The sequence below is a fragment of the Nesoenas mayeri genome (genome assembly GCF_963082525.1).
Source record: "Nesoenas mayeri genome assembly, chromosome: 7".
Lineage (NCBI taxonomy): Eukaryota > Metazoa > Chordata > Aves > Columbiformes > Columbidae > Nesoenas > Nesoenas mayeri.
In genome coordinates, this window is record NC_137551.1 from 24,403,969 (window position 1) to 24,417,786 (window position 13,818).

The following is a 13,818-nucleotide window of genomic DNA, read 5'->3' on the forward strand; positions in this document are numbered from 1 at the left end:
AGGAGACTTTAACACCATATTTTGATTGGCTTTCTACAAGTCTGACTTGAGTTCCTGCAAGACCTGGGAAGAACCAACTGGTCTTCCTGGAGAAAAATAAAAATTAATTACTCAGAGATAACATTTAGGTTTCCTAATATTATTCTTCAGACAGATAAATAGAAACATTTTTTTATGGCTCAGGCAGAAGGCCTGCATCACCTGGCTCCAACCCATGCCGCCTTAAATTATTAATACTAACATAGAATTTTTAAAATGAGCGTTGGTCTCTAGAGTACACTGATGCTTAGACTGCAGACATTCACAGGGGATGTAAGGTTAAAACATGGAAAATGAAGAGAGAATGTGTAAATTTAGGCACTTTAACTGAACTTAAATTGCTAATCTGATCTCTCTGACAAAATTACTTATTTACCCATGAAAGAAACAGCTTTAGAAGGCTGATGGCCTTTAAAAAAAGATTCTGTCCAGGCAACAGCAAAATAAAAGGAAGATTAAAGATTAAAGTTAGTACTCATTTTATGGTAGATGTGCAGCAAATAATTTCTGGTGTAATCAATTTGTCACACACACAGGAAATTCAGTACCCATGATTTTCTGTTTCTTCTGATTGGAAAAAAAAAAGTGCATAACTTACCATTTAATGCCATCCCATAGCTACTCAAGAAACTTTTACTCTAATTTATCTATGAGTTAATTTGTTCACGTCACTATGGTAGGACAATGACAACAGTTCGATTTGTCTTTAGAGGTGCCAATGGAAAGCACCTAATTTTAATGATAATATATCGACAGGAAGTAAAAACAACAACAACAAAACACACCCCCCAAAAAAACCAACCAAACAAACAAACAAACACTTACTGACAAAATGGGAGAAGAGACCCGTATGTCAGTCAGTAAACCATCTTGCTTTATTTTCGTTTGTATTGCCCAAATTACTTTGACTGAAATACAAATGTTCAAAAACGTTGTCACAGCCTATCCACTTGTTATGTAAACATTAGCCCAATGAGATGTGTTTTCTATAGCTGTGTGTCAAAGAACCTGTGACCTACCTTTACATACCATCAATTTGTTTCTTGAAATTAAGAAAACAAATACTAATAAGAGTGACTAAACCAAACAGTCTTCAGAAACGGAGTCAGAAATCTAAATAGCCTTACAACACACCACAAGAGTTTCATTTTCTTGTATGGTCTGTTTCTCATTGAGCTTGTCAGGTAGAGACAGACTACCCGCTACTGCACTGCATCAAAGAGTGTGCATAAAGATGTTCGCATCTATGTTCATATTGCCACCATCCTACAGTCAATACATGCCAGTCCAGCTGAGAATGTAAAGTGGAGAGGGGGAAAAAAAAAAAGGTATCAGCAGCCCTAGAGCACTCAAAGCTCACTTTTACTGGAGAAACCTTCTAGACAGTTGGTAGGTCTATGATGGCACAGTGCTACAAAGCTATCTGAAGAAAGAACCCCCGGGCCATGGCTTATTTAAAGTACTTTATTAATCAGTTGTCTATCATTGAGCTGCTTTGTCAGTTGGTGAAAGGTTTATGGATGCTCCAATTTGTGTATTGCTATTAATTTTATTCTACCGGCAAACTGCTTGACTGCAGAATGTATCCAACTGCAGTCTTCTGGGGAAACGGTGCTACACCTGCTGTATGCCTTTCAACTGCCCTTAAGTAGTCTGTATGCTGCAATGTTATATCCAGAGGAAGCTTCATTTCATTAGCATACATCTTGTGATCTGTACACTATCAGAGGTTCTTAGGCAAAAATAACACTATGACAATCAGTTCAATAGGCAAAATTGCACAAAAAAGCTTTTAAAGTAAAATATTTCCCAGATGATTCAGAAGTGTTAACATACTTATGAAAATTATTGATTATTTGATTATATGCCACTGGGACCAGGAAAAAACAAAACCAACTAAACAAAAAAACCACAAAGCCCCAAATAACAAACAAAAGAAAACAAAGTAAAACAATACTACATTAATTTTACGATTTCAAATCATTTGTCAAATGCACACTACTTTGACAGAAATTCCCACTCTCTCTAGTCAGTGGTGATGTTATAAATGCAGAAATTAATTATTTAATGAATACTTTATGGGATAGAGTAATTTTATATTAGGGCTAGAATGACGACCTGTTTTATTTGCTGACCTGCAAGAAATTTATGGAAAAAAGAGGCAAAACCTAGCAAATTCCTACATAAGAACATCAGAAACAATCTCTATTCTTCCTTCAGTATACAGTGTATCTCCAACAGTGTAAACTTTATTTTGTGATGGCCAGGAGTCATCCAAGCAAAATACCATAAACAACTAAAAATAAGCCTCTTTTATCCTGTAGGGTGAAAGAAGGGGAGGGGCTGGGGCCTATTTTCATGGAATTCCAGGATGCTACTAGAGTAAAAAAGATTTCCATAAGTTCATAAGGAATATGTCCTACAACATGTTCTCAACACTGACTAGATTAAAAAGTATGAAAAGTAAAAAGTAATTCAGCTATGTGTTTTACTATTTTTAATGTGTTTTGCTTTAAATAAATGGTTTGCTTTACCAGTATCTAAGGTGATGGACTATGTAGGAGGAGTACATCAGTCTGGACATAAGTCAGAATTGCTCTGCTAATCACAGATGACGCATAGGGTTGCAAACTACTGCTTGGTGTTGACAGCAAAAGTAATTTAAAAAGAGACGGTCCTGGGATGTTCACTCCAAACTGCTGCTGCAGCGTAGCATCTCCTCAGCTGTGTAGCTGCAGCTGTTTGAAGGGCCACAATAAAATCATTCTGGCCCGAAAAAGTCAGAGCCAAACTCCACTGATTCCCCCTTGAGAAAGTGCAAACTTTTGTTCCTAATACTGAACTTGACACTCAGTTTCAGGGGTGTGGCTGGATGGACCCCTACATAGCTGCAGGAAGTAAGCAGAAATGGAAGTGAGAAGTCAAAATTTAGAGCAAGGCATCTTGTTAATCTGGTCTCAGTATCAAAAAGGACTTCATCTATTTTTTTTTACAGCTCTGATTTACTAGTTTTCTAGGGCTTTTTTTATTCTATCAGCCAAAATAACCACATATATTTTCTGTGCAAATATCTATTTCTCGATCATGTTTCAGCAAGTAATTATTCAAATTAAGCCTACAGTTTTTATGGCACAGTACAATTCTTGTATAAATTTGTATTCCTTTAATGGAAGAGGGTATCAAGGTTGCTGCTTTTGCTTTTCAAAGTATTGATATATTTTTTTAACAGGTTATATTTTAAATTATTCCCCTGATTATCAGTAAAATGACCATTGGGTTTTATTCAGATAATTGAAAGATTTTTAGAGAAAAAGCCTATGATTAATTAATCTTCAAAATTAATTCACATGAAGATTGTCTTAATATCAGATAATCAAATGCTTAGCCTGCACATTTCATAATATTCTACAACAATTTCAAATATTATCTCCCAGTCTGATATAATAGAATGTTGCTGGGAAAGGTGCATCTGTTACTACTTCGTTACTGTCTGTAGTGCCTGAAGCTGTAGACCATTGGCTATGGGGTTTAAAATAATCTCAAAAGAATACAGAAACATTGATTTACAATTTAAATGGTTATTTTGCTTCATTTCTTTACTAACTGTTCGACAAGTAAGGGTCAAACAGAGTCAATTAGGTGAACCAACAAAATATCAGTACTAAACAATTTCTGCTGATTTCCCTGGGCTTCTCAGTATGAACCTCAGCTGCTCATCTCCAAATGCTCATGACAGCAGAACAAAAAGCACCTGTTCTAGCTTAGTTTTTGTTTTGTTTTGGTTTTTTTTTAATATCTTGTGCATGGTGAATCTCCAAAATTTTGCCATGATTTGGCATATATCTCAACTTCCAATTGTGTATCCTCATCAGTGTATGCTCATCAGTGATACATCATTTTCAGACTGATATTAACCTGATAGTGGTCCAAAAAAATACCACTTGCTTCATATCTTTTCCAGATGTATTCTTTCAACAAATGGTTAAGAGAGTTCAGGGATCATTTGGATTCTTTCCAGAAAAAATAGGCATAGAATTTCTGCCTTTCTCCCAGAATTTCTGGAAGTTTTGTTCTTTCTTATATGGTATCCTGGCCTGGATCTCAAACTTGTCATGATACCACTTGTCTACTCCTAGAATTGGTTTGCACTCATATTCATTTATCTCAATACTCTTCTCTTAAACTATACTTATTCTTTTAGTGACACTGTCTCGAGCAAGTTCCAAATTCTTTACTAATAGCTGCACTGATAATTTCAAGCACTTAGAAGTTATTAGATTCAAAACTGCCTTCCTATCACAAAAATTATGATAGTAATTTTTAATCCACAAGGTTGCACTCCTTTTTATTTTTCTTGCAGTTTCTTCACTATCACAGTACAAGTGGATCATGATTTGAAACTCTTCCTTAATGTATTTCTTTTACAGATGGAAGCTTTCACATAATCTTGTACCTCTAAAAGCAGCTTTTGGAAATGAATATACACATTGTATGTATAAATTTAAAAATAAGTTTTCTTACTATCACCCCATCCTTGTCAGACCTAAAGGATCACCTGTAGTTCCATAATTGTCTTATCTCAAACATTACTATTTCTTTCAATATTTACTTTTGACCATTAAGCACTTTTAAACACGCTACACAAGTATTTACAAAATAGAATTTAAAAGACTTTAAAATTGTCATTATAGTCTATGTGGTAAATAAGAAACTTCCTGAAAATTAAAGTCTCTCTACTACTATGGAGTTGCTTTGTTCCTAAAACTAAAATATTTTCTGTTTTTTAGCTTAATATTCTAATAACTGTCCTGCTAGTCTCTCGAAACATTGAAAGGGAACAACCAATTTCGGTGACAACCAATGGTAAGACAAGGGGCAATGGGTGCAAACTGGAACACAGGAGGTTCCATTTAAATTTGAGAAGAAATTCCTTCACAGTGAGGGTGAGAGACACTGGAACAGGCTGCCCAGGGAGGTTGTGGAGTCTCCTTCTCTGGAGACATTCAAAACCCACCTGGACACATTCCTGTGTAACCTCATCTGGGTGTTCCTGCTCCAGCAGGGGGATTGGACTGGATGATCTTTTGAGGTCCCTTCAAATCCCTGACATTCTGTGATTCTGTGGAACAGTGGGGAAGCTCAGAAAGATGCTGCACTGCAGAGAATCTGCCTTGTATGTGGCTTCAGGGATATGGATTGTTTCATTTCTCCTTATTGTGATCAAACTGATAATCTAATATTCCAGGCTTAAGAAATTAAGCTGTCTTCATGGAAACAGAAGTCATAATTTCAGCTAGATCCATTCGCAGATGATAGGAAATTAGTTCCACATCACATTTACATTTTCTTGTGTGACTATGACATTTATACATAGGCATAATGACTGAAAATTCAACAGAAGAAAAATCAAATATTATTATCATTGGCAAGAAATGGTAAATGTGAGCTAGCAGCAGAATTGAAAACATCTTCTCAAGATGTCCTATAAAGGAATAGTCTTTGCCAACAAAAATGTCACAGGCCGGAATACAGTTTAAAACTTTAGTCTAATTATTGTAACAAAAACATTTATTTTAGTTTATTCTGCTTTATCATAGGAGATAAAAAATACACATTTGGATATTTTATCCTTCTACAGTGGCAGTTAATAAAACAGAAGGTTTTGGTATGATATTTGTGTTGTAAATCTACGGCTAGAAATATCTGGAACTACCCAATAAAATAACCATCTAAAAAAGTTTGAGCAAGCAATTCCTGGAACAGAGCTTCACCTTTTTGTTCAAAACCAGCTTCGGAAATCTTCAAATTACTAAGCAGCGCAAGCCAAAGCCTGTCCTTTAGTGCAGTCACAGAAAGCCTCAAAGAGTGGACGTTTGTTGTAAAGAGTAGATACAGAAAGGCAAAACATGACACTGTAAGAACTTATTTTAAAATACTTTTCTTCTTACTCTAAATCTTGTACTTAACATACAATAACCTCATGGAGGCACAGTCTTTCTGATGTTTCACAGTGCCTTTTACAACTGTGATTTACCCTTAAGAGCTTTCACGAATTAGTGTGTAATAGCAAGTAACCAGCATGTCGACATATACTATTGAAACATATAATAAGCATGCTATTACATATTATGTTAACATATGTAGCAATAATTATATAAATGGAGTTATATTACTCATGGTCGGGCTGATGGGATTAAAATTAAGAAATGCTGAAGAAGAGTTTTTGCAGTCATAACCTGACCAATGTTTTCTCATTTCTCAACATGAAGGGACAATACATCTCTATAATTTATATTTTTGAAAAACTTGACTTCAAAACAGCATGAGTTTTAGAACCTAGTTTCAAAAGCATAGGTCTCTTATGCCTTCAGTAAGTTAATTTTAGTCAGTCCCTTGATCAAAGCCGAGGCATGATTGCTTGAGTATTATCATTTTTGACTGGATAAGGACCATGCTGTACAGTAGATGTGGTGTTGATGCCCTACTATATCATGAAATGAAACATATCTAATAGCTCATTTATTTGTGTTATATTTTTAAACTTTTAAATATCTGTTTAAAGATTGTGAGTTTAATTCCAAAAATATTTTGTCTTTTTGACAAAATAACTTAGACAAACAAATATGATGATGTATTTAGAGAACATTCCTTCTGAATACCCAGTCCCAGTCCATACTGCAACATGAGCAACAAGGTCACCTATTTAATGGGACAGTAAATGAGGTAGGTAGCAGATCAATGATCCTTGTTAAAATATTGCAATGGTAGACAATGATTTTGATTTTATAGTCTGGCAAAAATTAAGCACTGTAAGGTAAAATTCAACCAAGCTACTTCTAAACTAAGTTTTTTAAAGGACAGATATTTTGAAAATCTTAGCATTGTTATACAATTTATTTCAGCTCATAACTATGCTCTACCAATTGCTTATATAGTGCAAGATATTATTCAGGTAAAAAATATAGGTGATTAACAGCATGTCTTTTAATTTTGATATCATGGAAATAAGAACAGGCTTTAATTTAAGTGACTCAGCAGTGATATAATAGCTCATGCACTTGGCATTACCATACTAATTGGTCTAATAGACTTTTTCTTTATCCACTACAGCCATACACATTGGTATTAGAAGAAAGCCAGTAGCTGTGAGAATAGGTCAGATCTACACCTCTACATCTATAGGACTCCAAAGGGGTCAAAAATCAGTGAGTAGATGAAATTAAAATCAATAAACTCAAAAACCCCAGTGGAGAGGAATTAATTTGACACCCTTCATAACTTTCATTTGATAGTTCAAGAAGCATTTCAGGTCAATTATATTAATAGAATCCGGTTGAGTGAAAAGATGTTAATGATGATCCAGAGCTAATTAGCATAGCTATTTTCACTTCGTCTTCTACAAAGAGAAAGTCAGAGCACAGACACAGAATCAGGCTCATTTTTGATCAGTGATGGAAACTGGCAGAGGGCAAAAGTATGTGTGCAACAGCTCAACAGTTTTCAGTGACAAGTCCACATTCTATGATGAAAAACAAAAAATAAACACATAAATTTAGAACAATTTATTAAATAAGATTTGAAAGGGAACATTGAAGTAAAACTGGAATGATAGGTCATTGCCAAATATTAGTTGTTACTTCTTTTATAGAAGCCCTACTTTATTCCTGTTGCATTTTTCACATCAGCAAAGGTTTCTGTAGATCTCTGTGTCTCTCAGGCAGGCACACAGAGGCCCACAGGTGGTAAAGGTCACAGAAAGCTGAGAAAAATTTTAATAAGAAACAAGTATGAGATTACTTAACTAATGAATACAGGATACAGTCTTATTGGATAGTTCCAATATTGATAGTTCTTCACAAGTAGATCACAATTCAGTCTTCTACATGGTGTCAGGAAGTTGTGGTTTGGATGTAAGTTACTCATATGCTAATGAAGCTATTCTAAGTTCAGCTTCTTTTCATGGTTTATTGTGTATGAAACTCTGGTTTCATCTGTTTCAAATCCATAGTTGCTCAAATTTGTGTACTTAAACACAAGAAATATGACTGGCCATTCATAGCCAATGACAAACCTATACCTGTGTGTTCTGATTGAAGCATGCAATTGAATTGCTTCAAATAAACAACTCCTGATGAGTGTTTTAATGAGGCTTATTGCAAGCGTTGCATCTGTTCGCTTTGCCTACAAGTCTGACTATTACAAGGAGTATACATTACCGTGTAATTAAGCAGCAGTCATGAATGATGCTGTCCTCCACAAATACGCCGCTCTCTTCATCTGTTTCGATGAGGCGACCAGCATGGTACCAATGTACTTGCGTGGTATTGTCAACGTATGTTGCAGTACACTGAAAAGGCAAGCGGTCTCCATGAAAAACCACCTGTCTTTGTGATGGGATCAGCTCAAAAAGAGGAAGTTCCAGGGGCCCAGCTGCAGGGAAAAACAAAACAAAAAAATATAGGAAAAAAACACCTCACAATGAATTCCACATATTAACATTGTGCATTGAACTAACTCTATACAATTCTAGCTTCTTAGATCTTAACATTAAAGCACTAACATAAAAGAGATGCCCTAAAACTACCTACTTATGTCTGATCATGTTGTGAATTCTAGAAATCAAATTTATCTTTTGGTGTGAGTCCAGATAATTTCAGGATTACTAGAATATCAACAGAAAACAGATTTCACGGAATAGTTCACAGCATGAGTAAGGCTGGAAAGGATCTCTTGAGATGCTCCAGTCCAACCTTGTACTCAAAGCAGGATGACTTACTACAGAAAAAAAAAATCTTCCAATTAAAGAAAAAATACAGCTCTTAATATATGTACAGTTACCATATATAAGATGACTTCATTCTCAGTGGATGAAATTACCACTGTGCTCCAGAACAATATTTACCCACTCTACAGAACCTAAAGTATCTCATATGCCTGTGATTTGGATAACAATAAGGCTAATAACAAAAGCTAAACGTTCCCCTGAAGTTCAGCTGTGCCTCTGATTTCTCATTTCCGTGTCCCTACTTCCTTTTGCTTCTTCTGTCATCATCTTTACTTTATAGATCTTTAATCCACATTAAATATTTATCTAAATAGCTCTTTCTACTTTTTAATAGTGGAATGCATTTCACCATCTTTATTTTATGAATTTTATCACTCCTGCCTTTCCCCAGGAAATATCATGAAAATAGGAATATTGCATATTCTTATTCTAAGCAGAATCTTACCAAGAAAAAAAAAGCTGGCATCATCACATATCCAAATGTCTAAACACAAAAAATAAACCGACTTGTACATTTGGAAGGCATTTTTGGGAATGCTGAAAGTCTGCTAATTTCATAAATTTTACAGTGATTGAAGGCTACATTCTCTGTAGAGACTGAATCTCTAGACAGTAGTTGTTTTCTTCCATTTTTATTTTTAGTTCCTGAAACTACCTTAACATAATTCCTGTAAAATATTTTCTATACATTGTGCAATTGATGCTATTTCTTTAAACTGGTAGCAGAACATTGAAAAGGAGCATTTTTGGAAAGGTAATTGAAATAGAGGCTCTGCATCTAAAGAAAGATCATCATCTTTTATAGGATAATAAGGAATAAAGGAAAACCTGCTTTTCTTTTTTCTGCTATAGTCTCCTTAGGCAGGACAAGAAAATTACTACCTCTGATACTTGGCTATCATCGCATAAAATCCTCATAGTAATAAAAATACTAAGGAGTCACATATGTGACTGATGAATACACTACCATGGACGTCTTGCACAATAATTCCTAAAATACAACCTTTTTACCTCAGTCTACATTGCTAAACAATTGACTGAGCCCGGGTTACTTTGTAACTTCACTACTGCAATCTGATCTTAGACACAGTGCCTAAAGTCTTGCACCTTGGAAATCCTTCTGCTTTGATGAGGAAAGAGAATTTTTAAGCTAGATCTTCTTCTCCCTTATTTTTCTTCTATTTTCATTTAAAGACCTTTCAGCATTAATATCTATCCAGCCTGCAGGGTTGTCAGCTGAAAGGTCACCCTTCCACATTTGCACCACTAGTAACTATCTCAAACATCTATTTTTCTGACAAGTACTTTAACATTTTTTGTTTCCATTTCACTGCTCACCATTTTATCTTCCTTAAACTTTCTCCTCAAAATTCTCCATTGACCATAATAAATACAGATGAACTTAACCATGCCTAAACAGATTGTAAGCCATAATTACTGGTTCTAGAATTGCTAAAATTTGTAGACAACCAGTAGTGTTTGTTCCTCTCCTTACTCAGCATCCCAGCTTAACACCTTTCTTTATGTCATTCAGGTGTTGTCCTCAAAACATTTAAATTGTGAGAAGCTGCATTTATAAACCTAGCTTTGGGCCCTCAATACTACTGGGGAATTTAAATGTTAAATAGTATATTACTCACCTGCTTTGAATAAACAGTGAGAGGGATCACATTTGCTTTTGTATAGAGTAAGAATGCTGGCCAGCATAATACACAGGATTTGTACATGAGTGAATACATGACATTGCTGTCTGGAAGAATCACACAGGGGATTAAGAAGGTAGTTGCTGTCTACTGAGATGCTGTAAGTGTGCTGCGACTATAAAGGGCAGGCTTCAGATGTCTCTCCTTACTTGTTTATATATCCTATCGTTAATATTTTGATTGTGCCTATAATTTGTGGACACGGATGTGTTATTAAAAATTGAAACACACTTAGAAACCAAACACTATATAGAAATACTAACTAAAAGAAGAGAAATCAGATTAATACTTCACTCATAATAGCTGAAGGCTTGGTCTCAGTCATTTACATTAAATGGTTTTACTAGAAGATGGAGACAACCTCTCTAATCCAAAAGGCCGCAAACTTTGTGTAGCATTGCAAAGTCAGTTATGGAATACAGGCAAAAGATATGGTGTGGAATTTAGCCATAAATTAACTGAATGCTTATGAAAAAGGAGTTCAGAAAAATTGAACATGTGTCACAAGTGCAACAGGAATACATACTACTCACCGAGAAAAATATTCTCATGAATACAATAATTTTTAACCGAGGCTATTGTATCTTGTCAGATACTTTTGCTCATGCACTGAGTTATACATTGTGTCATGAGGCTATGAAGTAGTAAGAGTGCGAACTAGGATATCAATATTTCTTAAGTCAAGATTAATAATTTGTCTGGCATACGGATGCAGTGTAACACTTCATCTTTATCTCTGCGTCTATATCTGGTCTTTAAGGCTCTCTGGTTATCACTTCTGTTGCTTAGCCTTGGGAATCACCCAACCCAGAAATGGAGTCGGAATGATATGTTTTGTGCAGAGTTTGTCAATTAATGATCAGAAGAGAAACCTTTTTTAACTGCACCATATCAGAAAAGGAGAAAAGGATCCCTTGATTGACATCAGTCATATCAACAACCTACTCATTTTCTTTTTCTTTGCAAATCCTTATAAGTGACAACAAAGATGCAAAGTGAATGAAATATACCTTTGGTTTACCATTAGGGTGGGATATCCTTCTGACCAGCTGAATCCTTTCACAATGCACATATTTGGGTTGACCAAATCAGGAAACTGTGCAAACTAATTTTCAAAGTGAAACTAGTAAATTTTCTATGGATTTTGACATTTGCAGAGCAAGGAAGGTACACTAAAGTACTTCTATAGAACATCTGCTTTTAATCTATGTGATGTCTACAAAAAAAAAAAAAAAAAGATTACCAGAGCTAATCTTCAGTTGTTTTCCGGGGATAATCTGCAACTATTACTCATGCAAAAATTCCAGTTGACTTCAGTGACACAGCTCACAGATATAAGGATTAATTCCATCAATAAGAATTTCAGGATTAGGGCCAATACCCTTTTATCCTGAATGGCTATAAAATTATTGTATAGTTCCATCAGCATCAGCTGGAAATACTTATTTTAAATCCATAATCCAACAATCCTTCAAATTTAGAATAAAAATAAAAGTATTTACTAATGCTGTACACATGTTTTCAAGCTTGACTAAGAAGTAAGACATAAGAAATTGTGAAAGTATTTGGAATAATTTTGGCATTGATTTGACAGCACTTGAAAGATGGCTGCTCTGGCAAGCATATCCCTACACAAGAGAAATTTTCTTTTTGATTATGTGATTACTGAAGACCAATAAATATATATAATCTCCGATGCACATATATATGTGAATGTGTGTGTATGAGTGTGTACATATGGCAGATACAACAGCCTCATAAGATTAAAAATAATTCACAGTTTACTATTTTGGTGGGACTAATTTAGGTGGATTTTATTTAATTTTTACACACATGAAAAATTTTCCAAGATTCTCCTTCCAGGACAATCCACTCTGCTGCCCTCACTTTTGGAGCCAGCACCACCATCTGCAAATGAGATGTGTGACTCTCCTATAGACATTTAGATCAAGGGCTGCTGAAGTATTTTACAGTCTTTACCTGTCTTCTCTCTCTAGCTAGCACTAAACCATGATTGCAGCAGAGCACCACAGGAATCACTGATTGCAGCATGAATCTAAAGGTCTAACCCATCATTACAGTAATTACATCTTTATCTTTCACTTCTCAGCAGAAAAGAGTTTTGTTGACTGAAGGCCAGTTTCCTTATGTGATCCACTCTTGTATTTCAGATTAGCTCTAGAATAGAATACTGAGAACATATAGAGAAGCAATCAGGTTACACAAATACCACTGAATTAGAATATCACTTAAGAGTCCTCACAGAAACTGTATCCTTGCACATTTTAATGCATGCAGTGCCTGAAAATGTATATAAAGTTGAAAAAGAAAATAGAAAGTATTTCAATAACCATTAGCTAAAATAGAAAAACAGCAAGGTGCATTGGAGCTCTAAGGAAATGTTCCAATGCATATGCCTTTAATATCTTTATAAAACAATTTATCTCACACACATGCACACGTATTAAGTATTTTCTGCCTTTTTCCTTACAATTCAGTTCTTAAGATTTTAAGAATACTTCAGTTTTCCTTCTAAAGTTGGTCTTCATTTTTGTTCAGTGTTTTAAAAGATGGAAAGGAGAAAAATGTGAGGGAAACACTGCTGTTACTGCTGTTACAATTAAATACAAATGTTTGAAAAAGACATAATAGACAATGCATCCTTAACCTGTATTTTAGTAACATTTTAAATATAACGTGATCGCATTTAAAATGTATGCAGCTATAATGAATGGACACTAATGGACACTTCTGGATGAATGATCAAAATCATATCTGTAAGCACAAAAGCTGGCTTGTCCAATGTATTTGTCTAAACATTACAGAAAGTTGGCTAGTCATTGACCAACATGACCAGCACAAGGTGCTGGAGGCACGATCAAACTAAAATGAAACTACATCCTACCTCCAGCCTCATTTGTTGCATTTTTCCTGCACAACCTATAACCTGGGAAGCACAAATCTCTACACCTAAATAGCTACTAGAGTGCATAATCCTGGTTACCACGCTAGAGCATTCCATTCTTAGTTTACCATAGACACAGCTTTCTGCCATATATTACCTGATCCTCATTAACTGGCTTTGTTTGATATTGGCAGCTTTCGCACAGTCAGAAACAGGAAAAAACACAGATTTCTACAGATTTCCCACACGTCAGTGCAGTATTACAGTGCTTATGTTTCAGGATACACTGTTGACTTCTGCCTCACTACAAAATACAGTTTGCTACAGTGTGCCACAAGCTTTTGAGACAGAAAAACAACAGAAGTTGGCATTTTGCTTCTTGTTAA

The 13,818-nt window shown here is 35.1% G+C and overlaps 1 protein-coding gene across 1 annotated transcript in view; it reads right to left on the reverse strand.

Annotated features, from left to right (window-relative positions):
- Window positions 1-13,818, reverse strand: part of LOC308042479 (adhesion G protein-coupled receptor A3-like) — a gene marked incomplete at both ends in the record, with an annotated part of 272,332 nt that overhangs the window by 136,797 nt on the left and 121,717 nt on the right. Inside the window, one exon of the mRNA XM_080347921.1 lies at window positions 8,256-8,469. Within this exon, the coding sequence (XP_080204047.1) occupies window positions 8,256-8,469 (214 nt within the window). The remainder of the gene's footprint in view (window positions 1-8,255; window positions 8,470-13,818) is intronic.